Genomic DNA, 25948 nt, shown 5'->3' with positions numbered 1-25948 from the left:
TGGAGTATAATTGCTTTACAATGGTGTGTTAGTTTCTGCTTTATAACAAAGTGAATCAGTTATACATATACATATGTTCCCATATCTCTTCCCTCTTGCGTCTCCCTCCCTCCCACCCTCCCTATCCCACCCCTCTAGGTGGTCACAAAGCACCGAGCTGATCTCCCTGTGCTATGAGGCTGCTTCCCACTAGCTATCTGTTTTACATTTGGTAGTATATATTAGTCCATGCCACTCTCTCACTTCATCCCAGCTTACCCTTCCCCCTCCCCGTGTCCTCAAGTTCATTCTCTACATCTGCGTCATTCTTCTATCCTGCCCCTAGGTTCTTCATAGCCATTTTTTTTTTTTTTTTTTTTTACATTCCATATATATGTGTTAACGTACGGTATTTGTTTTTCTCTTTTGGACTTACTTCACTCTGTATGACAGACTCTCGGTCCATCCACCTCACTACAAATAACTCAATTTCATTTCTTTTTATAGCTGAGTAATATTCCATTGTATATATGTGCCACATCTTCTTTATCCATTCATTTGTCAGTGGACACTTAGGTTGCTTCTGTGTGCTGGCTATAGTAAATAGTGCTGCAAAGAACATTGTGGTACATGACTCTCTGAATTATGGTTTTCTCAGGGTATATGCCCAGCAGTGGGATTGCTGGGTCATATGGTAGTTCTATTTTTAGTTTTTTGAGGAACCTCCATCCTGTTCTCCATAGTGGCTGTATCAATTTACATTCCCACCAACAGTGCAAGAGGGTTCCCTTTTCTCCACACCCTCTCCAGCATTTATTGTTTGTAGATTTTTAAATGATGGCCATTCTGAATAGTGTGAGGTGATACCTCATTGTAGTTTTCATTTGAATTTCTCTAATGATTAGTGATGTTGAGCATTCTTTCATGTGTTTGTTGGCAGTCTGTATATCTTCTTTGGAGAAATGTCTATTTAGGTCTTCTGCCTGTTTTTGGATTGGGTTGTTTGTTTTTTTGATATTGAGCTGCATGAGCTGCTTGTAAGTTTTGGAGATTAGTCCTTTGTCAGTTGCTTCATTTGCAAATATTTTCTCCCATTCTGAGGGTTGTCTTTTCATCTTGTTTATGGTTTCCATGCTGTGCAAAAGCTTTTAAGTTTCATTAGGTCCCATTTGTTTATTTTTGTTTTTATTTCCATTTCTCTAGGAGGTGGGTCCAAAAGGATCTTGCTGTGATTTATGTCATAGAGTGTTCTGCCTATGTTTTCCTCTAAGAGTTTTATAGTATCTGGCCCTATATTTAGGTCTTTAATCCATTTTGAGTTTATTTTTTTGTGTGTGGTGTTGGGGACTGTTCTAATTTCATTCTTTTACATGTAGCTGTCCAGTTCTCCCAGCACCACTTATTGAAGAGGCTGTCTTTTCTCCATTGTATATTCTTGCCTCCTTTATCAAAAATAAGGTGACCATATGTGTGTGGGTTTATCTCTGGGCTTTCTATCCTGTTCCATTGATCTATATTTCTGTTTTTTGTGCCAGTACCGTACTGTCTTGATTACTGTAGCTTTGTATTATAGTCTGAAGTCAGGGAGTCTGATTCCTCCAGCTCTGTTTTTCTTTCTCAAAATTGCTTTGGCTATTCGGAGTCTTTTGTGTTTTCATACAAATTGTGAAATTTTTTGTTTTAGTTCTGTGAAAAATGCCATTGGTAGTTTGATAGGGATTGCATTGAATCTGTAGATTGCTTTGGCTAGTATAGTCATTTTCACAGTGTTGATTCTTCCAATCCAAGAACATGGTATATCTCTCCATCTGTTTGTATCATCTTTAATTTCTTTCACCAGTGTCTTATAATTTTCTGCATACAGGTCTTTTGTCTCCTTAGGTAGGTTTATTCCTAGGTATTTTATTCTTTTTGTTATGATGGTAAATGAGAGTTTTTCCTTAATTTCTCTTTCAGATTTTTCATCATTAGTGTATAGGAATGCAAGAGATTTCTGTGCACTAATTTTGTATCCTGCTACTTTACCAAATTCATTGATTAGCTCTAGTAGTTTTCTGGTGGCATTTTTAGGATTCTCTTTTTATATAGTATCATGTCATCTGCAAACAGTGACAGCTTTACTTCTTTTTTTCCAATTTGGATTCCTTTTATTTCTTTTTTTTCTCTGATTGCTGTGGCTAAAACTTCCAAAACTATGTTGAATAATAGTGGTGAGAGAGGACATCCTTGTCTTTTTCCTGATCTTAGTGGAAATGGTTTCAGTTTTTCACCATTGAGAACAATGGCTGTGGGTTTGTCATACATGGCCTTTATTATGTTAAGTTCCCTCTATGCCTTCTTTCTGGAGGGTTTTTTATCATAAATGGGTGTTGAATTTTGTCGAAAGCCTTTTCTGCATCTATTGAAATGATCATGTGGTTTTTCTCCTTCAGTTTGTTAGTATGGTGTATCACATTGATTGATTTGTGTATATTGAAGAATCCTTGCATTCCTGGGATAAACCCCACTTGATCAGGGTGTATGATCCTTTTAATGTGCTGTTTCGTTCAGTTTGCTAGTACTTTGTTGAGGATTTTTGCTTCTATGTTCATCAGTGATATGGGCCTGTAGTTTTCTTTCTTTGTGACATCTTTGTGTGGTTTTGGTATCAGGGTGATGGTGGCCTCGTAGAATGAGTTTGGGAGTGTTCCTCCCTCTGCTATATTGTGGAAAGGTTTGAGAAGGGTAGGTGTTAGCTCTTCTCTAAATGTTTGGTAGAATTCACCTGTGAAGCCATCTGGGCCTGGGCTTTTGTTTGTTGGAAGATTTTTAATCACAGTCTCAATTTCAGTGCTTGTGATTGGTCAGTTTATGTTTTCTATTTCTTCCTGGTTCTGTCTCAGAACGTTGTGCTTTTCAAAGAATGTGTCCATTTCTTCCAGGTTGTTCCATTTTATTGGCATATAGTTGCTTCTAGTAATCTCCAGTGATCCTTTGTATGTCTGCAGTGTCAGTTGTTACTTCTCGTTTTTCATTTCTAGTTCTATTATTTCAGTCTTCTCCCTTTTCTTCTTGATGAGTCTGGCTAATGGTTTATCAATTTTGTTTGTCTTCTCAAAGAACCAGCTTTTAGTTTTATTGATCTTTGCTATCCTTTCCTTCATTTCTTTTTCATTTCTTTCTGATCTGATCTTTATGATTTCTTTCCTTCTGCTAACTTTGGGTTTTTTGTTCTTTCTCTAATTGCTTAGGTGTGTAAGTTTAGGTTGTTTATTTGAGGTATGTCTTGTTTCTTGAGGTAGGATTGTATTGCTGTAAACTTCCCTCTTAGAACTGCTTTTACTGCATCCCATAGGTTTTGGGTCATCGTGTTTTCATTGTCATTTGTTTCTAGGTATTTTTTGATTTCCTCTTTGATTTCTTCAGTGATCTCTTGGTTATTAAGTAGTATATTGTTTAGCCTCCATGTATTTGTATTTTTTACAATTTTTTTTCCTGTAATTGATATCTAGTCTCATAGCGTTGTGATTGGAAAAGATACTTCATACAATTTCAATTTCTTAAATTTACCAAGGCTTGATTTGTGACCCAAGATATGCTCTATCCTGGAGAATGTACCAAGAGCACTTGAGAAGAAAGTGTATTCTGTTGTTTTTGGATGGAATGTCCTGTCAATATTAGTTAAGTCCATCATGTTTAATGTGTCATTTAAAGCTTGTGTTTCCTTATTTATTTTCATTTTGGATGATCTGTCCATTGGTGAAAGTGGGGTGTTAATGTCCCCTACTGTGAATGTGTTCTCAACCTGTCTTGACCTCTGCTTATCTTATAAAATGAATGATGAGTACTTTTAGTGCTTCCTGCATGCTTTCTAATTCTGGACGCCAAGCTAGATGAGCCAGCTGTGCACCTTCTCTGTACCTGCACCTGAACAGCTGTGCACACAGTAGGGCAGACCTAATGCCCAGTGTGAGTGCGTGGGATTAGGTCTGCCCTGTTGTGTCACCAGCTCCAAATGCACGCACAGTGCCAGCCATCCTGATGTGTTTCTCTGGGCAACTCAGGTTTCTGCTCTCACAACAATCATTTTCACACCTTCGCTCGTTTTAAACCTCTTTTCAAAACTTCTCCCCGCATTTCTTCCTCATTCTTAACGAATAAATCTCCCTTCCCACTTCTTAAAAAAAAAAAAAAAAAAAAAAAAAAGCAAGCCTGGAGTTCCCTAATCCTCCTGATACTGAAGTTAACCTCTTCGAGTTTGCACCCACACGACTCTCCTTCCCCACCCAAACAGAAGATGCCGGTCTCCCCAGCAATGCTTGCACCCCACCCTCTCCTGCCCTTATTGTTTCTTCCATGGAAGTTAACATAGCTTTTTTGCCTTTGCTTTTAAGCTTTCTCTTTGTCCTGGATTCTCAGCAATTTTATTAAGATGTGCCTACATATAGGTTTTTTTTGCTTTTTTTGTTTTTGTTTTTTTAAAAATCTTTAGGCTGAGCCACACAGCATGTGGGACTTAGTTCCCAGACCAGGGATCTAACCCGGGTCACCTGCATTGGCAGTGCGGAGTCTTAACCACTGGACCACCAGGGATGTCCCCATGTAGTTTTATTTTAAAATATTTTCCCTCTGGAATCTGCAGTTAAGGGATGTAACTAAAGTCATCCAGGGTCAGGACTATCACTCGAGTCTTCTCACCTCAAGTCTGCTGCTCCTTCAGGACAAGGACACAGCACATCGTGCCATAATATTTACAGAGACAATTTTTTTTCTTTTTTTTTTTTTTTTCCTGTACGCAGGCCTCCCACTGTTGTGGCCTCTCCCGCTGCGGAGCACAGGCTCCGGACACGCAGGCTCAGTGGCCATGGCTCACGGGCCCAACCGCTCCGCGGCATGTGGGATCTTCCCAGACTGGGGCAAGAACCCGCGTCCCCTGCATCAGCAGGTGGACTCCCAACCACTGTGCCACCAGGGAAGGCCCAGAGACAACTTTTTAAATGAAAATACTTCATGCACTTTCTTTATTCATTTCATAAATATTTCTTCAGGATTTACCATGAACCAGGCACTGAGCTGGTGCTGGAGATTTGATAGAGGGCAGAAACGTGCAGGGTCCCTGCTGTCCTCGAGCTCCAGCCGAATGGGAGAGATGGATGTGACCGTCCTTCAGGGAGACTTGCTTTTGCTCCAGCGCACCACCAGGGTGGAGGCCAGGAGTCTTTGCCCATCCGGTACTGAGCTCATTCAGAGCTGAGTTTCAGCCTCTGGGAGGACTGGTCTGCTTCCAGGGCACTCGGACTCCCAGGAGGAAAGCCTTTGAGAGGTCTCAGCTGAGGGTCTGGACTTTTACCAGGCTCCTCCTCTGTGGTGGGCCTGAACTCGTTTCTTCTCTCTAGTAAGGTGAAACTTCCAAAGGTGTTTTTAAACTACTCAGCCTCTTAGCATCGGCTTCCAACTCAGCAATGACCTTGAGGGGAACAGCAGCCTTGAGCATCACTCTCAACTAGTGCGTCTCCCTTTTCTCCTCAAGTTCTGTACTCCTTCACAGCCCCCAGCACTTGGGTTGGTCACTCTGCCCAGCTCCGGAGCCTCACAGCCTTTCCGCCTGTACTGCTCACCTGCCGACAGATGCCTCAGAGGGAAACACAGCCAGGACGTCAGGCTCACCTGACTGCACGCCTCTTCAGTATGGTGGGCCCTGGCACCCTGGCTGTCCCGGTAGCTCTATAGTGCCTTCAAACTGCTTGTCGTTCAAGTCAGTTTTCTGCTTGTTCTTGGCAGGAGAGTTGGTGTAGTACAGTTTAGTCGGCCGTAGCGTGGGGTGGAGTCCCGTGATGAGTGCGGGTTAACTATCAGGACTTTTAACACCTACCTTCAGCTTTTCTTAAGCAGCTCACATCTCTTGCCAAGCCTCCCTCCCCGTCCATCACCTTCTGTCTGCCCTCTTTTCGTGCGGTCTCACCACTCCACGCCTTTCCGGGTGTGTGAAATTTAAAAACTGTTTCCCCTCCCAACAGTTGCATGGGTGTTGTTGGTGGATAACATTTTTCAGGGCCGGTGACTGGGTGTGGTGAAGGTGGTTGGGTTCTTGGCATGAGCTAGTTCAGGTTCGGGGCCCTCTAAGTTGTTGGTTTTGTTTTGATGTCTCTCTAGTGAGAGAGACTCGCGCTTTCTTCTTAGCTTGTTTCCAGGATGTTTTACGGTGTTGAGCAACCAGTTGGGAAAGTGGGAATCACGTGGGGTTCCCTCTGTCTATAGAGTCGTCACTGAGATTGGTTGCCTGCACAGGGTGGCAAATTCCTAAGCAAATTTAACAGTGATGAGGCGGTTTGTTCTGTCACTTGCATTAGTTCTTCACATCACCTCAGCTTAGGGTGCCCTAACTTACGATGGTAGTTTTGTTGGTCATTCTGGGGACCCATTAAAAATTTAAGCACAATTTATTGTTGTCTTTGCATATTGTACGTACTGTCGTCCATGTACGCCTCACCGTAACACAGTGAGAACAGGATTGATTTTCCCACTTGGACTCTGAGTCCAGCACCCTCTGATCCCGGTCATTCGGCCCCCGGCACCGCGCTGCTCTCCCCAGGGCTCTTCCTGCCGTGGGGTTATTATCCGCCCTTGGAGATTTAGCTTTGCACAACTGCACGGGAGATAGTCCTCTGCTTCCCAAGTGGTCTGTGTTCAAGAATGAGACTGCGCGACCCGTACTGCTAGGCAAACACCGTATCTGGGCAAGACAGGCCCTTCTGAGGACTCCTCGTCTCCTTAAGACAGAGTATGTGGCAACTTATTTTGCAGAGTACAAGCTGGCTGGTGTGTTATTAACTTACCATGAGTCAGGACGCATGCTCTGTATAAATTTTGATTTATTTGCTATCTTGAAACCAGAACTGCAAAAAAATTGATTAACTGTGAAGTAACATTATATCTGTCATTCTTGATTTCAGGGAAGTTTAATTAGCATTAACAGCACTTGTACAGAGATGGGCAATTTTGACAACGCAGATGTCACTGGAGAGATAGAACTTGCCATTCGCTACTGCTTCAGAACTCATTCTTTAGAAATATGCATCAAGGCCTGTAAGAACCTTGCCTATGGGGAGGAAAAGAAGAAAAAGTGCAATCCGTAAGTTTCTTTGTCTAGGTTTTGGCATATGATGATAGACATATTGATTCTAAAGTTCATATGGAAAAGTGAAAGTCCAAGAATAACCAAGGTAATTGTAAAAAATATATATAAATAAATAAAAACAAAAAGACATGTTAAGAATTATCATAAAGCTTAGTAATTCAGGGTTTCCCCAGTGGTGCAGTGGTTGAGAATCCGCCTGCCAATGCAGGGGACACAGGTTCGATCCCTGGCCCGGGAAGATCCCACATGCCGCAGAGCAACTAAGCTCGTGCGCCACAACTACTGAGCCTGTGCTTTAGAGCCCATGAGCCACAACTACTGAGCCCACGTACCGCAACTACTGAAGCCCGCGTGCCTAGAGCCTGTGCTCCACAACAAGAGAAGCCGCTGCAATCAATGAGAAGCCCGCTCACCGCAACAAAGAGTAGCCCCCACTCACCCCAACTAGAGAAAGCCCACGTGCAGCAGTGAAGACCCAACACAGCCAAAAATAAATAAATAAATAAAAGTTAAAAAAAAAAAAAGTAATTCCAACAATGTGTTATGGATGCAAGGATAGACAAGGAGGTCAATAGAGCAGAATCAAAAGTCCAAATACAATCTTAGCATACATGGGAACTTAAATGATCAAGAGGCTATTAATAATCAATGCAGAAAAGATGAACTTCAATAAAGGGTGCTGGGAAATTTGATTTTCTGTGTAGGAAAAATAAAAATCCTGTCTCACACAATCCATAAAGAGATTAATTTTTTTCCAGTTGTTAAATATGAAATGATGTCTCATTATTTTAACACGCATCTCACTGATTAATAACAAAGATGAGCAACCTTATATATATGAATCACTTAAAATACACTCCCCTTCTATGGACTCCCCATTTCATATCTTTTGTCCAATTTTCTGTCGAATTGTTTGTCATTTAAAATTTTATTTACAGGAGTTTGGCTTTTTTTTTTTTTTTTTTTTTTGCAGTACGTGGGCCTCTCACTGTGTGGCCTCTCCCGTTGCGGAGCACAGGCTCCAGACGCGCAGGCTCAGCGGCCATGGCTCACGGGCCCAGCCGCTCCGCGGCATGTGGGATCCTCCCAGACCGGGGCACGAACCCGCGTCCCCTGCATCGGCAGGCGGACTCTCAACCACTGCGCCACCAGGGAAGCCCAGGAGTCTGGCTTTTTAAAACTCCATTTTCAAGACAATTCTCCATTGGTTCTACATATTGCACATGTTTTCTCTTAGCTTTACTTGTTTTCTGACATTGTTTATGATGACTTTTCTTATAAAGAATTTAATGTCCAATTTATTCTTCTTTTCCTTTAAAATGTCTGCTATTTGAGTGTGTAGGAGAATTCCACCTGAAGGTTATAAATACATTCTTCTCTGTTTTCTTCTATTAGAATTTTTTCCCACTTAGATCCTTTCATATTAGAGCTGGAACTGATTTTCTGTGCATGGTTTAAGGTACGGACCACATTTTGGCCTTTTTTCCCCCCCACCATGGAACATTTTTAGCACACTGTTTTCAGCACCAGCTAGGCGAAAGGAATGGATTGTTGGTCCAGTCAAACTTTCCTCTGCTCTGAAGTCTTCAGTAGCTCCTCAGTGCCAGACAAATTAGGTGCATCACTATAGCACCTACGGTTCTCCATAACAGATTCCTCCTATATTTCTAGTCATCTTTTATTCCCCTATCTGTACCTTCTGCTCTGGAGAAATTGGAATAGTCACTGTTCCAAAACGATCCCCTGACTTTTACCAAATATGAGGCTTTTCTCATGTTTGTTCTGAGACTGTTTCCCCTATGCTACTCCCATAAGTGGAAATCGCAATCCTGTCCATTCTTCAGACTCATTTCCAATCCCATCAGCTCCATTTATTCAATCCTTGACCTTCCAAGCATGTTGAGTCTCTCCCATAATTCTCTACAGGGTTTGACCTCTGATAAGTTATTCAACCTCTCCATATCTTGGTGTCCTCACTGTAACGTGGAGGTTATATTAGCACCTACTTCAAAGGATTGTTGTGGTGTTGCCCTGAACTAGCCCGTATTAAGTCTTCAGAACAGTGTTGAGAACATAATAAACATTCAACAAATATTATTCTTAAGCAGATGAGGTGGGAAGTGCATAGAGAAGTAGGCCTAAAATCCACATAGGGATCTCTTGAGGCTTTGGCCAAATACTAAGCTGTTCAGATACAGGACAAGATTTCATGAGGTCTGTCAGAGGATAGCTACTGGAGGGTGGTAAGTTGAATGAAAAATCTGGGAGTTGCACAGTGCTGGGAAAGATTGGTGTGTTTTTTTGTTTTTAAATTTTATTTTTGGCTGTGTTGGGTCTTCATTACTGCACGTGGGCTTTCTCTAGTTGGGGCAAGTGGGGGCTACTCTTTGTTGTGTATGAGCTTCTCACTGCAGTGGCTTCTCGTTGTGGACTATGGGCTCTAGGCACGCGGGCTTCAGTAGTTGTAGTGTGTGGCCTCAGTAGTTGTGGTGCATGGGCTCAGCAGTTGTGGCTCACGGGCTTTAGAGCACAGGCTCAGTAGTTGTGGTGCACGGGCTTTGTTGCTCCGTGGCATGTGGGATCTTCCCAGACCAGGGATCGAACCCATGTCCCCTGCATTGGCAGGTGGATTCTTAACCACTGTGCCACCAGGGAAGTCCCAAGATTGGCGTTCTGACCAGTCAAAGTGGAGTGGGGCATTGAGTGGACCCCAGAAAAGCTTAGTAGTAGGGCTTCTCTAACACACCCTAACTAAGCAAAATCAATGCTTGATAGGATCAAACTGAGTTTCCAGTAAGTGAAATGCCTGCTAGGACAAAACTCAATACTTTGTAAAGGAAACACATGGTCAAGAGAGGATTCTGAAAGATGGCAGAGTAGGAGGCCTCAGGAATCCATCTCCCCCTGTAGACAGCTGCACTGGCAGAATCTGTCTGATGGAACTATTTTGGAATTCTGGAGTCTTTTGAAGGCTTTCAACTTCCTAGGGGAAGTCTTGGATGGTAAATTGAAATTAATGTCAGTCAATTCCAGCTCTTAGCACAGTGTTAACTACCCATCCTCCCTATGCCCAAGCCCTTGGTGGGCAGCTGTGCATATGTTCCTAGAGCAGCTTGAACACAGCTTGTAGGAGCCAGATGGGCAAAGGATCCTGTCCTCCAAATATCAGGGACCTGTTCTCCGACTGCTGGTTCTGATTGCAGAGGTACAAAAAAAAAAGGCAGGCAGCCATGTTGTTTCACCTCCCCCCATTGTTGCAGTCCCCTCCTTGGGCTGAAGTGAGTTACAAAGTATTTAAAGGGCCAGTGCCCTTATTTGTCTCCCTTCTTCATTTTTCTCTTTTTTCCCTTATTGGGAACTGGATACTAAAGACCAGGACATTCAAGAGTAACTGTATATACAAGGAAAATTAAAAAGGGACCACACATGCTCAGGGAAAGGTTTAGGTTCAGAAAAGATCTGAGAAGATCTTAATTTTACACTTCGGGCTGATCCTTGGCACAGAGACAGTCTGCATCAATAAATTTATGAAAAACCCAATTAAAAAACCAATAACAAAATACAGCAAACCCTGGGGAAGGGGGAGAATCGGATTTCCAGAGTTAACATATTATTAGACACATGTCCAGTGTTCAACAAAAAAAATCACAAGGCATATAAGGAAACAGGAAAGTATGCCTCATTCACAGGGAAAAAATAAATCAACAGAAACTGTCCCTGAAAGAGATCTGATGGTAGGTTTACTAGACAAAGACTTGAAAACAACTGTTTTAAGGATGCTCAAAGAACTAATGAAAGGTGTGGAGAAGGTCAAGAAAATGATGTATGAACAAAACAGAAATATCAATAAAGAGATAGAAAACCTTAACAACAAAATATTTATTAGAGGGATTCAAAGGTAGGTATGAGCAGGTAAAAGAATAGGTGGGCTTCCCTGGTGGCGCAGTGTTTAAGAATCCACCTGCCAACGCAGGGGACACGGGTTCGAGCTCTGGTCCGGGAAGATCCCACATGCCGCAGAGCAACTAAGCCCATGTGCCACAACTACTGAAGCCCATGCACCCAGAGCCCATGCTCCGTAACAAGAGAAGCCAACGCGATGAGAAGCCCTCGCACTGCAATGAAGAGTAGCCCCCACTCATCGCAACTAGAGAAAAGCCCACGCGCAGCAACGAAGACCAACGCAGCCATAAATAAATAAAAAATAAAAGAATAGGTGAACTTGAAGATAGGATGATGGAAATTACTGAGTCTGAGGAACAGAAAGAAAAAAGATTAAAAGCAAACAAAACCTAAAGGACCTTCTGGACACCATTGAGTGGACCAACATAAGCAACACGTGTCCCAGAAGGAGAAGAGAGACAGCAAGGGGCAGAGCGAATACTCGAAGAAATAATGGCTGAAAAGTACCCCAGTTTGATGGAAGACATGAATATAAACATCAAAGAAGCTCTTTGAACTCCAAGTATGATGAACTCAAAGACACCCACACTGAGACACATTATAAACCAACATTTGAAAGACAAAGACTAAAGAATCTTGAAAGCAGCAAGAAAGTGAATCGTCATGTACTAGGGATCCTCAATAAGATTATCAGCAGATTTCCCATCAGAAACTTTAGAGGCCAGAAGGCAGTGAGTCAGTATATTCAAGGTGCTAAAAGGAAAAACAAACAAAAAATCACAGCACAACTGTTCCTCAAATGTGAGGGAGAAATTACAACATCCTCAGCTAGACAAAATGTGAGAGAGTGTATGAAATGACACTAGACGGTAACTTAAGACATATGAAAAAATAAAGATCTCAATAAAGGCAAATACACTAGCAATTATAAAAGCAAGTATTGGGCTTCCCTGGTGGCGCAGTGGTTGAGAGTCCGCCTGCCGATGCAGGGGACACGGGTTCGTGCCCCGGTCCGGGAAGACCCCACATGCCGCGGAGCGGCTGGGCCCGTGAACCATGGCCGCTGAATCTGCGCGTCCAGAGCCTGTGCTTCGCAACAGGAGAAGCCACAACAGTGAGAGGCCCACGTACCGCAAAAAAAAAAGAAAAAGTAATGGCTCTTGTTTTCCCACCAAAGACTTAAATTCTGTGGCTTTATTATGCTGAAAAAATACCTTCTTTAAAATCATAGCTATCCATCATAACAAAAATAAATTTCTCTCGCCACTTTGCAAGTTGTTCTCACCTGTGAACATTAGCCTAGTTTTTACTATTTTAAGAGCCATACAGGGTATTGGTTAAGAAGCCTGGGTTTATATCCTATAAATTGGAGAGGATAGTAATTCTAACTTCATAGTGTTCTAATGATGATTAAATGACACAAAACCATGTCAAGTTCCTAGAAAAGAGTTTGGCACATTGTACATGTTCAACAAATGCTAGCAATTGTTAATTGTTGTTATTTACACTTTCTCCAAGAGTGCAGGGAAGGATTGATGACTGGGCTTTGGAAACAGATACTCACGCTGACCAACTGGTGAGTAATAAGGTGCAGTTTTCTCAGCATCACCAAAGTCATAGACCAGAGGAATAGCTGGGCCATTGTCAGTCTGACAGCTCTCTGATCCATACTTCACTGGGTATTTCTGCAGGGACCCAAGATACAGGTTGTGTGAGGACAGTAGAGAAGCTGCCACATTGGGAATTTGGGGATTTAGAGCCTTCAGGTGTCAATATGCAGAAATCAGTCTAAATAATAGTGACTCCTTCCCACTCCCCCCACCCCATAGCTAGGTTCCTAACTAGCTTCAAGCCCCTTGTCCTTCTCCCTCTCTACCCCCTCTCTCCTCCTCCACAGGCCTCATCCCGTGCTCAGCTCAGATACCTGAGAGAGGTAGCACATGAGTAAAAAAAAAAAAAAAAAAAAAAAAAAAAAAAAAGCAAGTATTATTGTAATAGTGGTTACTTTTTGTTTTGTATATGACTTCGGACATTTTAAAAGATTATTGGTCTCTTATTGTCATTTTGGTTTGTAACTCCACACTTTGTTTTTGAGATAATTTAAGAGACTAATGCATTTAAAAGAATTCTAACTTTGTGTTTTTGGTCACACATATATACAGATGTATTTTTGTGACATCATCAGTGGAAAGAGGTGAGGATGGAGCTGAGAAGTAGAGCTCTTGTATGTTACTGAGGTTAAGTTGGTATAAATTCAAATTAGAGTGTTATAACTTTAGGATATTAAATGTAATCCCCTTGGTAACCACAGAGAAAACAGCTATAGAACAAAAACCAAAACAAAACAAATGAGAAAGGAATTTAAACATTTCACCACAGAAAATCAACTAAACACAAAAGAATACAGTAAAGGGCTTCCCTGGTGGCGCAGTGGTTGAGAGTCTGCCTGCCAGTGCAGGGGACACGGGTTGTGCCCCGGTCTGGGAAGATCCCACATGCCGCGGAGCGGCTGGGCCCGTGAGCCATGGCCGCTGAGCCTGCGCGTCCGGAGCCTGTGCCCCGCAACGGGAGAGGCCACAACAGTGAGAGGCCTGCATACCGCAAAAAAAAAAAAAAAAAAAAAAAAAAAAAAAAAAAAAAACAGAAAGTGAGGGACAGAAAAGCTATAAGGCAAAAGAAACAGCAAATGACAGAAGTACTTCTTATCAGTAATTTAAATACAAATGAACTTGACTCTCCAGTCAAAAGACAGAAATTGGCAGAATGGATAAAAACATGAGATCCAACTATATGCCATCTACGAGAGACTCACTTGAGATCCAAAGACACAAGTGGAAGATATTCCATGCAGATGGTAACCAAGAGTGAGCAAGGTGGCTGTACCAGTATCAGGCAAAATAGGCTTTAAGTCAGAAAAGCTTACAAAAGATAAGGACATTCTATATTAACAGGTTCGGTACAGCAAGATGATATAACAATTACAAATGTCTGTGTACCTAATAACAGACCATCAGATACAAGAAGGGATATTGAAGGGAGAAATAGTTCTGCAGTAATAGTTGGAAAACGTCAATACTCCGCTCTTGGTAACGGATAGGACATCCAGACAGAGGGTAAGAAAGGAAATAGAGGCCTTAACGACTAGACACATGGGCGTGTATTTTATTGTAATGCTTTAAGCTATACAGGTATATTTTATATCTCCTGTTTTACATGTGTGAGGGGTCTTGTAATGATCAACAATTTAAGAGTCAACGAACAGTGAGGTATTGGTGCCAATGAGCCTTGAGTACTTTTCCAAGAAGTTTGCTGAAAGCGGGGAAGAGGCCTGAGACTGGGACTCCAGGGGGAACCCAGGTCGAGGCGGGGGTTCCTGCTCTTTATTGCTTTGAGAAAGTTGAGACTGTTTCTAGCCTGTGGGTACAGGACCTGGGCAAGTGGTGTCACTGCATCAATAAAGCTGCTGGAAGAGCCAGGAAGGGCAGTCTTGGGACCTGAGTGGAGGGACCGGCCTGGGACGGAGCTTCATGGAGTGGGCAGGGAGCAGTGCGGGGCTGGCCTTGGTCAGGCTTCCTCTGCTGGTGTGGTCTCCAGACCCAGGGCAAGGGCTCGGGAACACCGGTCCTCAGCAGGCAGGACTCAGTGTTTGAGGCCACACAAGGAAAACCAAAGTGTGAGACATACACTTTCCATCTCAACTGTTTTTTTTTGCGGGTTGGGGAGACGAGGTACGTGGAGGGAGGACAAGCTGGCACACAGCCTCGGCATCCAGGTGGGTTAGAAATCTGCCACCCACAGAGCCCTGGGAGCCTCTGGTTCCCTGGCCGTCACCCAGTGACAGGTGATGGAGTGTGATGCGTAGATTCCAGGAGTAGGGCATGAGGAAAGTGGGGGAGCTTCACACACCCAGGAACATTCCCGAGGATCACAGCCAGAGACTGTGTAAGCCAGGGGCTGTGCACCCAGCACTGTCATTGTTCACTGTCAGTGGCGGCCACTAAGCCCTTTCTGTCAACCCCAAATGCAGCGGGAAGCAGAGTAAGGAAAACGCTGACGTGTGAGTCTCCTGAACCCTTTGTCTGCCCCCGACGCTGAGCTTTTCACCCTGTCCTGTCTGTGTTTGGCCACTAGGTATGTAAAGACCTATCTGCTGCCCGACAGATCCTCCCAGGGAAAACGCAAGACTGGAGTCCAAAAGAACACGGTGGAGCCGACCTTTCAGGAGATCTTGAAGGTACTTGCTGGACAAATATTCATGTGCTGAGTCTCCCCATCCCGGGATGGGCCCCTGGGGCCAGAGTCCAGCGGACGGTTCTTCTAAACTCTTGAGTCAGTTAAATGTAAGTGCAGACACTTAAACATTTCTGCAGGGCTCTGTCAGGTCAGTGGCAAGTGGTAGAAACTAAATATCAGCCTTTGTACAGAAAAACTGCAGAGTCTGCTGGACGTGAGAATGGCCTTTGATTAATAATTTGCGAGAAAATGGTAGAAAAGAAAGTGCCTGCCTTTCAATTTCTAAAATTGGTTTGTCCTGTTGAATTTTTATGACTATCAGAGAGGCATCCACGAGTAAGGGACCCTGTAAATGAAATTGCTGAGTTATGATGAGGACGTGCTTTTATGAAGGTAATGTCTGGAGTACCTAGATTTCTTATTTTATGAAAAACTAGTCATTTTATGAAAAAAGCCTAGAGCAATTGTTTGGGTTTTCATTTTCTTTGGTGCTAAGAAACGTGACTTGTGGTTTAGGGCAGAGATCAGGGAGGCAGTGCCTCCTGCTGGGATTCAGGATGGAAAATTGGAGGTGATGTCGGAGGTGATGTCTGGCGAGTGCAGATGGCAGGTAGGTGTGGGAGGTGGAAGAATAGTCCAGATGCACAGATATGTACCCACTCGAGGCTGGGTAGCCCGGGGATCCCATGTGTCAAGCCTGAGAAAGGAGACGACTTTTGTTTACCTTCCTTGGCAAATAGGAGCATTTGTGAACTCCCAACCAGGGGCCATCCGGGTAGGTGGCACGAGTCCCGATCGAGACATGAAAATAGCCAGTTGTCCATACGCCTGCTGTGGCCAAGTCTTTTATATACCCTCTGAGCCAGGTGTTAGAATCCTCATTTAGCAATAGGGAAACCGAGGCTTAGAGAGTACTTAAAAGTACAGCTGTGACCCATGACGGGCTAGCACTCCTTCACAAAATTTATGTTCATAAGGACTCCCCAAGGGGTTTTTTACTTAAAGCAGATTGTGATTCAGCAAGTGTGGGCAGGGCCTAAGGTGCTGCTTGTCTGGGGCACTCTGGTAGTGAGTTACTAGACACTAGTCTTCATGTGGTTTTGTTCCTGTACCTGCTGACAGAATTTTGAAAAGCGCTGTACCCCCTCAAAGGTGTAAGCTGATATATAAAATTACTCACCACAGGTTTAAGGTGTTTCGTACTAAACAGAGGCAGACAAATGCTTCCTATTTTATGAAACGAGACAAAGATGAGGATTGACTATTTTAAATGCTTCATTATATACTTTGATTGTTAAAGTTTTAACTAATTTAAAATGCACCCAGAATCTCAGAGGAATCACCTACAATTGGTTATCCATCGGTTTTATCTAGTATATTGTGAATATTTTGTGAACATCCTGAAAAACCTTCCAGATACATTGAAGAGAATCAGTGTCTTCATTCTAAATGTAGAACATCTCAACACAGACCCAGGCTTAGCCTTCATAGAAGGATATGCAAGATGGAAAAGATGGGAAGATGAAAAAGCTGAGCGATCATTAACAGTTTGGCAGAAACCAGTATTTCAAATTCCCCCTGGGGTTGCACCCCTGGGGCAGGGCACAGGAGTAAGATACCAGGTGTGAGAACTGTCTTCACCAGTGTTGAGAAAAGTGCATGTGAAAGTTGATCTAGAAACTGATCCTCCAAGTTTTCTAAGTAGAACACTCCTGGGGGAGACTTCCTGCACTCCAAGGGGTGCTGGCACTCCCCTTGAAGACCACGCAGTGGGGGGCCTGGGAAGGATGAAACAAGACACCAGGTCTGGGTGACGTTGGCTGTCGCCTTATCCTTGTTCTCTGGCATCGGTTACACTTGGTACCCCGTGGAAGCTAGCAATCCAGGGTCTGCTGGCACGGCCTTGTGGGCCTAACAGGCAATGGAAAACAGGTCTTACGTTATTTTTACATTTTTTAAAATTAATTTTATTATTTTTAGCTGCATTGGGTCTTTGTTGCTGCGCGCGGGCTTTCTCTAGTTGCAGCGAACAGGGGCTACTCTTCATTGCAGTGCACGGGCTTCTTGTTGCGGTGGCTTCTCTTGCTGCGGAGCACAGGCTCTAGGCGCATGGGCTTCAGTAGCTGTGGCACATGGGCTCAGTAGCTGTGGCTTGTGGGCTCTAGAGCGCAAGCTCAGTAGTTGTGGCACACGGGCTTAGTTGCTCCGTGGCATGTGGGATCTTCCTGGACCAGGGCTCGAACCCATGTCCCCTGCATTGGCAGGAGGGTTCTTAACCACTGTGCCACCAGGGAAGCCTCTGGGTCTAATTTTAAAACGCAGATTCAGTCAACCACAGGAAGTAGTCAGGACCCAAAGAGAAGCAGGCCTGTGTTTCCAAGGGAGTGGAGGAGGGCTGCCCAGCGTGCAGAGACCACGCAGCTGCCCCACGGAGGGCAGACCTGCGGGGACGGTCAGCTTCCCTCCGCAAAGTAGCTCGTTCTGAGAGGGAGCAGACACGGCACGGTGCACTGTCGGCCTGGACTTCACTGATGGGGCATGTAGCCGTGAAGGAAATAACTAGATTAATTTAGAGTTTAAAGATAGAGTATGGAACAAGGGGCAGAGTTGGAAATGGGCCATAGAATTGAGGGGAACAGACTAAAAATTGTCTGGGAGCTGTGGGCCTGGGAGCTGTGGCTCAGGTGCCCAGGTTGACCATCTCTGTTCCCCCTTCGCAGTACCAGGTGGAGCCTACCCAGCTGGCGACCCGTCAGCTGCGGGTGTCTGTGTGGCACCTGGGCATGCTCGCCCGGAGGGTGTTTCTTGGAGAAGTGATCATCCCTCTGGCCACGTGGGACTTTGAGGACCGCACGACCCAGTCTGCCCGCTGGTATCGGCTCCAGGCCAAGGTGATGTCTGCTTTGGGTGATGTCTGGGCAGCCCCTACCCCCATCCCACCACGAGAACCAAACCCACTTTTCAAACGGGATCCAAGGAGAGAAAACCCATCTGGGGAGCCTGGGACCCAAGACCCAGTGCACACCTGCCAGCCTGTGACTCTGCAGTAGGAGCCTCTGGGGAGCAGAGGCTCACGGCCGGGCCCCGGGGAGTGCGGGGCCGGGGGGGCGGGGGTGGTGTTGGGCTGAGGGACTCTTACCTGCTCAGGTTTGTTCAAGGTCCCAAATAGTCCCACCCTCAGTGTGCCCCAAACATCAGCGTGGATCCGGCCTGGTGGGTCCACACGCTTCCCAGAATTCAGGGTCACTTATTGCCAGCGGGGGAGGTCTTGACCTTCTTGGGCCAAAGTCTACACCTGGGGCCAGCAGGCTGCCCTGCTGGTGGGACCCGCCTTAGACTGCAGGCTCTCGTGTATTGTATCTTCACTCCCAACCAAGCAGCGTTCCCCAAACAGTAACAGGTGAGAATGACTGGACCCAATGCCCTCAGGAAGGCAGGGCCAGGGTTCTGTGTCAGATAGGCTGGGAGAGCAGAGCTGGCTGGTGGCCACGCAGGTGAGAGGGAGAGGCAGTGGGGAAAGGGTAGCGTTTCTCGGGGCGGCTGCTTTGTGCATTTCTGTGCCAAGATCCAAGATGTGAGATTGTGAAGGGGGAGAAAATGTGGGCTCTGCCACCTCCTAAGAAATGGCAGCAGGATGTGCAGTCCCACCCAGTGAAAGCTTGGCGGGGAGGCTGAGTCTTTACGAGGGTCTCTTAACCCTCTTTACGAGGGTCCCCGGTGCCATTTTACCTGTTTTCCTCTCCCAAGCCAGGGAGGCTCTGATTCACGATGCCCCTCCTGAGAAGCATCTCTGGTTTCTACAGGGTTAAGCCCGGGGCCTCCTGTATCTCTTCTCGCTGGGGTCTGTGTCCGCACACACCCCCCTCCGTGCCCTGCGCTTCCTCTTCTCAGAGCCCGAGTCCATCTTCAGAGCCCCACTTGGATGTTTTCTGCAGTCTAAGGTCTGCCCAAGACGGTCCTTAGATCCCACCTCCTCCATGAAGGCTTTCCTGATTTTCCCTGCCAGATGTGGTCTCCCCTGCACTCGAGGGGCCCTTCCCGCCTTCTCCCCCCAGGATCCCTTACTCGGGTCGAGGCAGGCTGCCACCAAGGCTGGTCAACTTTGGATAAGCAGGCGAGGAACAGAAATCACCAGACTGAAAGGTGTCCCTCCTAATCCCACCTAATAGGTAGTGACAGGCCACGCTGGATCGGGGCGGGGGGTCCACTGCCCCTTCAGCCCTGACAGGAGGGAACCATGGGGATGCTGAGGTGGGGAGCCTGCTCCTCCCTGCCGGTGGGACTGGACGAATCTAGACGCTTCCCAGCGTCCCACCCTCACCCCGCTGGGTGAAATGCTGATGAGGTCACGGTCACCCTCTCCACGACCCTCCTTTGCTCACTTTCTGGCAGAAATCTCTCACGACCAGAGAAACCACCTGCGTCCTCAGTGTGGGTTCTGGGGTGGGCGGGGCCGACTCGGCAGACGGGGGAGCCCCGGACCCCGCGGTTTCCCGTGCCTGCCGCAGTCCCTGGCACGGATGGGTAGCTCGAACCTTTACTAACCTGGGTGGAATCGACGTGGGCTTGTTTTACTTGTTCAGCTCCGGGTTGTGTCCAGGCTTCCTTAAGGCCAATCCCAAGGGGACGCGCCAGGGCCTTGGGGCCCCTCTGCTTCCTCGGCTCATCTGCCTCTGGGGGGCTGCGTCTGCCGGGGTGGCAGAGCTGGGGTTGGTGAGGGTAGGAGTGAAACGCCCCCAAACGGAAGGAAGCCCAGCCCTGCCACAGGTGTGCCCACACCACCGGGGCTCCCCCAGGCCCACAGAGGCTTGGCAGGGGGAGGTTGGAAGGGGACGCCCGTGGACAGAACTGAGGCAGTGAGAGAAGCCCAGGAGATTCTGGCTCTGGGGAATCTGCTCTTCGCACAGGCAGAGAAAGACGAAGACCGCGTTCCCACAAATAACGGAGAAATTGCAGTCCGGGCCAAACTGGTCCTCCCCACAGGGCCCAGAAAGCTCCAGGAGGCTCAAGAAGGTGGGTGGCCTCCAGCCCCACAAACGTTCGTCTGTCACTGTCCTCAGAGCCTGGGCAGTTTCCCAGCGTTTCCTCCCGTCGCCCCCAATCCCACGTGCTCCAATAACTCCCACCCAACCCGCGAAGCCCAGCCCGGGAGGTGGGTTCTCTGGAAGCCTCAGCTCGGAAGGGAAAGGAGCGACCAAAGCCAGGCCCGTGGTGCCTGCTTTACGGGCTCCTAGGACACCTGCCCCGAGGCTTTCCTCCCAGGGCGCCGGCTCGCCTGGCCTGCCTGGGCCGACAGTCCCGCTGGGGCCCCCCCTCGCAGACTGACCACCTGCATGACGGCCGGGAGCTCGTCCCCAACTCCAGGTTCAGGCGCCTGCAAGCCTCCGCGTGACCGGCTCCCTGCTCCTGGGCCACGTGAGCAGCGGCTGCATGGCAGGATCAAGGTCCTCAGGGAGCTTCGGGAGATGTCACCGACTCATAACGTAGGGCCCGTGGAAAAGACGAGGGTGGAGAGTGAGGACGGGGGGGGCAGTTCCACGAAGGGACTCGGGACTTCCTGTCTGCCAGAAGAGGGGGTTCTGCTGCCGGGCTCACAGGCCAGCAGCACACCCGCCGTGGTCCGCGGCAGCCCCCGTTAGCAGAGATCTTCCCCAACCCGCTGGCCACAGCTGGCTCACGCCCCTGCCACCTCCTCTCCTTGGTCCCTCGTTACTCTCAGCAGCTTCCAGTTCCTTGGACTTTAAGTCCTTCCCCGCTGCCGCCATGCTGCCCGTGCAGTGGTGCACGTGCTCCTCTGCCCGCGAGCTCTCGGGATCTGAGGGCTGCAACCCACCCTCTGGTTAAAATGCCAGGCTGGGGTGGTGCCATCGCGGGCCGCAGTAGTGCTGACGGTGAATGCCAGCTTTCCTTGCAGGGACGGGAGATGAGCCATCACGTAACTGTCAGCTCTGTTTGGTAGTGCTGGGAGCCAAGAATTTACCTGTGCGCTCAGATGGTACCTTAAACTCATTTGTTAAGGGGTAAGTATTACATTTAATCAAATATGATTTATTGATGATCTATCACACATATGGCATAGTCTCTGTAAGGGAACACCAAAACGTGTCAGCCATTTTAAACTTATTTTAGCTTTCCTGAGAAAATTTGACATGATGCATGTTAAAGACGAGTTTCCAAGAATTCATGGGACTTGGGAGTGCTGAGGCTGGCTTTGGAATGCCACATTTTAAACTAAACCCAAATCTTGTCAGTCCTTGTGACATCAGTTAATCAGCCCTAGGGACTGAGTGGAGAGCAGTGCGGGTGGTGAATATTTCTTTAGCTAACATCTCCTCTTGGATTAACAGTAAGACGGATGACTGCGTGCTTCATTCTTATTCACTTCGGGTGTAATGGTGTCTCCAAAAGTAAAGCAAACACCATTAATAAGTAAATCCCCAGTCAGTGACATAATGGAAAAATGATGGCTTACCTCATCCACACAGAACTGAGTTCACCTCCTAAGCCTTCCTTCTACTTATCTGTACGGCCTTGAGCAAGTGACTTAGCCCTTCTGCATTTATTTTCCCGAGAGCAGGGTTAAAGGAGATGATGTGTGTGCAGAGTCCTGGTCCCTGGGTAGCAGGTCTGACGAGCCTCGCTCTGGCCTGGTGGTCGTCACACCAAGGAGGCGGATTAAGACCAGGGCCACGTGGCCTAGAATCCCAAAGTTCCCTTAATAGAGTACTCGGGACAGAATTCAGCTCGAAGAGAAATTTGGAACATCCTAGTGTGAGAGGTCACGTAGCCAAATCTCAAAATTCTTTCTCGTTCCTTGCTCGCAATTTTTCTGCTGTGGGCTTAGCACTTCTCTGAGCACTTGGGCTCACTGATGAGCAGGTACCAACAGAGGGAGGGGGCCGTGTGGTGGGCAGAGCTAACAGGGTTTGAATCTATTTCCTTGTGCAGCTGTCTCACTCTGCCAGACCAGCAGAGGTTGAGACTGAAGTCCCCCGTCCTGAAGAAGCAAGCCTGTCCCCAGTGGGAGCACTCCTTCATTTTCAAAGGGGTCACCCCTTCTCAGCTGAGGCAGTCCACCCTAGAATTAACCGTTTGGGACCAGGCCACCTTCGGTGTGAACGACCGCTTGCTGGGAGGCGCCAGGCTTGGTTCCAGTAAGTCTGAGATATTTATAAGGCCCAAGCTGCATCGGGGATCCTTAGTGACTGTCCCACCTACATGGATACCATTAAAAGAAAAACTGTTTCCATGATGGCAGGTGACTTTACTGGCTGTGAAACTGCCTAACCCATCATAAGTGGAAATTACTTAGTTCTAGCTTTTACTTTACAACTGAGCGGTAATACAGCAAAGCATCTCAACGATTTAAATGAGATTTAGCTCTGCTAAAGAAACAAAAATTCAAGGTCTCAAAATGGGCTGGGTACAGTATTTGCTTTTGTTTTTGGCCTGTCAATCATAAAAGGCTTATTTTCTTAAAGGAGAATATCTTCTTAACCCAAACAACTGGCAATTCAGAAAGTATTTCATTAATAGAGGGACTAGAGGGTAACGCTTTTCAGTGTCGCTCAGCAGAAGTGCTGCTGCTGGCTTTTCACGGGGGGGCGGGCAGCAGGGCCCCCTAAACACTGTCACAACCAAAACACCCGCACACATTCCCAGAGCCTCCGAGACCACTGAAGAGAAACGAGACTCGCTGTTAAAAATTACAATTTGTTTAAAAAGGAACACTGTCCAAAGAACACCCTTTCCTCTAAGGAACTCCTCTCCTTACTGGCGGGGCACATTTTAATATGGTCTTAAGTTCTGGTGAACAGTTACTGTATACTTTGCTGCTGGTCCTTTTTAAAACTGCGAAAGGGCAGTGAGTGTCCCCTGGCCGCCATCACTAATCTGTCCCTTCGCTCACTCACAGAGGAAGAGCCAGCGGGTGGCGCAGACTCGTGCTCACAATCAAAGCTCCAGTGGCAGAAAGTGCTCTCCAGCCCCAACCTGTGGACAGACATGACCCTCGCCCTGCACTGACCGGAGGCTCCGGGCGCAGCGGGGTTTCAGGTGCCGGGGCCTGATGGTCAGCTGCGGGGCTGGGCGTGCGGGCGTGGGGGTGGAGGGTGGCGAAGGGCCCTGGGGAGTGTGAGCTCTCCCCGTCTACAGCCGTCCTGCCGCTGAGACGTTCTTCCACATTCCTCTGTATTTAGTCGGAACCATTATCGATGCTACATTAGTTAGGTCTCAGGTTGGTTATCTGTGCTTTGAGAGATGTGGAAAATGACCCGATTTCAATAAATATTCAACAGTTACCCTGGACTCCCTGTGCTTATCAAATAGCAAAAATTATGGCCTTGTTATGTGCGTTTCAAAGGGAAAAGAAGAACGTGGTGGGTAGTCAATTCCTACCATTCTGCCGTGGAAAACCGTTTCCGGAGGAGGTCAGCCGTCCCCACGGGGTGCTGAGGGATGCCCGTTTCCGGTGGGTCAGCGCTAAGGTCACCCGAGGGCTGCCCAGCCCCACACAGCGCGGCTGCCAGGCTGCGCGGGTGCTGAGTCCGAGAAGGGCTGCTCCAGCAGCACCTGCCCAGAGACCCCTGCCGCCGCATCCCGCAGGCCTTTGGGTTCATCCTCACAGGACATCTGAAAGCAAAAAGGACCGAGCAGAGCGTGGAAAGGCAGGACGCGAGTGAGCAGAAGCGGCACCGAGTGAGTGCGGACACCTGCCGCCTTTTCAAGGACGTGGTCGGGAGGGGGAGGAGGTCGGAACAGGTTGTGCTTGTGGAGGGACTGAGATGCTGACCGGGTCAGAAGGGCCCTCACGGCTGGAGTCTGAATTATCAGAACAGCCTGCGAGTCATTTTCCAAACAAGTAGCTCTGATAGAAAATTCAAATTGCGCATACAGTCAATTACACGCACAAGGAACGCTTAAAAAGTAAAAAGCCATTTTCCCAGATGAGATTACAACAGTTAATCAGCTTCATTACTGCCCTCAGGTCACATCAGATTAAGTGCTATGGTTACATGGTTTTTAATATGTAATTTTTATTATTCTGTAAAAGGTAACAAAATATACAGAATGAAACTTTCCCTTTTTTAAACTAATGTTACAAACCCATCTCATCACTTACATATAAATACTGTACTCTACAGCTGATCATTATGTAGGTGTGTAAGTCCAACAGTGTAGCCCTCTAGCTGTTAAGCAAAAAAGGAAAGAAAAAAAATTATCCAAGAATACAGTCTCCTGCACTGTTTATCCTGAGTGATCGAATGATCACAGGATTTCATCAACTGAACTGAAGGCCCGGAGGAAGGAAATCGTGTGTGCAAGTGTGTGTGTGAGAGTGCTTCAGAGTTTTCAAAAATTTCATCCTTCAAAAACCAAATATACAAAGATGCATCCTTCACAGAAATCAAGAAGAAATCAATTTCAGCTAATTTCAAATAGAAAAAAGTATGGCACAGAATAGAAGCCACGATGTGGCTTTAATTACATGGAATCTCGTATCACACATGCCAGCACGGAGTTAGTTATTCAGACATTACAGGCATCTTAACTGATTCAGTCCTGCTCCAAGCATAAAACAGGAAGTGATTCAATGATAATAGCAAAAATAAAAAATCAGGCCTGTTTGGCACTATGATACAGTTGGGAAAAGTAAACTCCCAGCCCTAGAACATTCCCACTGAAATAACTACTCTTTTTAAAGGGCCTGGAGGATGAGGAGGGCTGTAGGTTTCGAGAACGATCAATACAAGTACGTGTTAAGAGTCGGCCAGCAGCCCTCGCTCCACCGAGCCCGGGCGGCAGCGCCCTTCACATGGCCTCGAACTCATCGATGCGCTGCTTGGTGTTGCCCTGGCGGATCTGACGCAGCGTCTTGTACTTGTCCCGGCCTTGCCTCATGTTCTCGTTGTGGATGATGTCGTTGTGGGTCCGCTTGTTCTCGTCTCTGGCCTGGGACAGCTCGCTGGTCAGAGTCTGCAACGCGAAGCAGCCTCGGTCAGCTGGAGGCCCCGCCCCCCGCCCAGGGGAAAGGGGGCCCGGCCTGCATCCCGCTCACCCTCAGCTGCCGCTGCACGCGCTCGTTCTTCTCGGCCTCGGTGACGCGCTTCTCCTCGTTGCGGTCGTCCAGGATGCCCTCACTGGACAGCTCGGCGCTGTAGCCCGTGTACTCCGTGCCCTCCTCCTGCGGGTTCTCCTGGACATGGTAGTTAACGGGCTCGTACACCGGGGGCGGAGGCGGCGGGGGCGTGGTCATCACCAGGTGCAGCTCCTCCTTGGTCTTTACGAGGTCATCCTGGGCTTCTTTGGCCTTTGAAAGCAGATTAAGGGACAGCTGAGAACCTTTCACCGGGGAACCTCGTGTTTGGACCATTCTCTTAAGAGCCGCCTTTGCTCTACGAGAAGACCCACTGTCCGTGCTAAGAGAGGAAGGATTCCACTCCCTTCTCCTGGGGGCTGGAGATGCGCGTGGCCTGAAGCAGCACAGAGCCGAGGGGCCAGGAATGTGGCTGACCAGGTGGCCCTGGTCTGTGCAGCCTCTTCCAGGCCTGGGGACGCGGATCCCCTGAGCAGGTATCAACTGTGCCCACGGCACCAAGAGAAACTGTCACGCCAGGTCTTGACGTTTTGCTAAGTACTATAACTTCTTTATGTCTGTAGTCCTTATATATGTTCACTGCGTATACTTTTGGGAAAAAAAAAAAAAAAAAAAAACTG

At 47.1% G+C, this 25948-nt stretch overlaps 2 protein-coding genes across 4 annotated transcripts in view; one reads left to right on the top strand and one right to left on the bottom strand.

Annotated features, from left to right (window-relative positions):
* SYTL3 (synaptotagmin like 3) overlaps positions 1 to 23257 on the top strand; it is an 83472-nt gene extending 60215 nt beyond the window's left edge. For both annotated transcript variants that reach the window (XM_007461771.1, XM_007461770.1), the window contains 7 exons: positions 6912 to 7090; positions 15131 to 15233; positions 17953 to 18123; positions 20140 to 20245; positions 21147 to 21252; positions 22181 to 22386; positions 23148 to 23257. In XM_007461771.1, coding sequence (XP_007461833.1) covers positions 6912 to 7090; positions 15131 to 15233; positions 17953 to 18123; positions 20140 to 20245; positions 21147 to 21252; positions 22181 to 22386; positions 23148 to 23257 — 981 coding nt within the window. The remainder of the gene's footprint in view (positions 1 to 6911; positions 7091 to 15130; positions 15234 to 17952; positions 18124 to 20139; positions 20246 to 21146; positions 21253 to 22180; positions 22387 to 23147) is intronic.
* A 1785-nt stretch (positions 23258 to 25042) lies between these two features.
* The window catches only part of EZR (ezrin), a 50972-nt gene continuing 50066 nt past the window's right edge, over positions 25043 to 25948 (bottom strand). For both annotated transcript variants that reach the window (XM_007461768.1, XM_007461769.1), the window contains 2 exons: positions 25290 to 25541; positions 25043 to 25207 (listed from right to left, as the gene is read on the bottom strand). In XM_007461768.1, the coding sequence (XP_007461830.1) occupies positions 25043 to 25207; positions 25290 to 25541 (417 nt within the window). The remainder of the gene's footprint in view (positions 25208 to 25289; positions 25542 to 25948) is intronic.

Source organism: Lipotes vexillifer, unplaced genomic scaffold (genome assembly GCF_000442215.2).
Source record: "Lipotes vexillifer unplaced genomic scaffold, Lipotes_vexillifer_v1.1 scaffold1594, whole genome shotgun sequence".
Taxonomy (NCBI): domain Eukaryota; kingdom Metazoa; phylum Chordata; class Mammalia; order Artiodactyla; family Lipotidae; genus Lipotes; species Lipotes vexillifer.
This window is presented reverse-complemented; position numbering and strand designations above follow the sequence as displayed.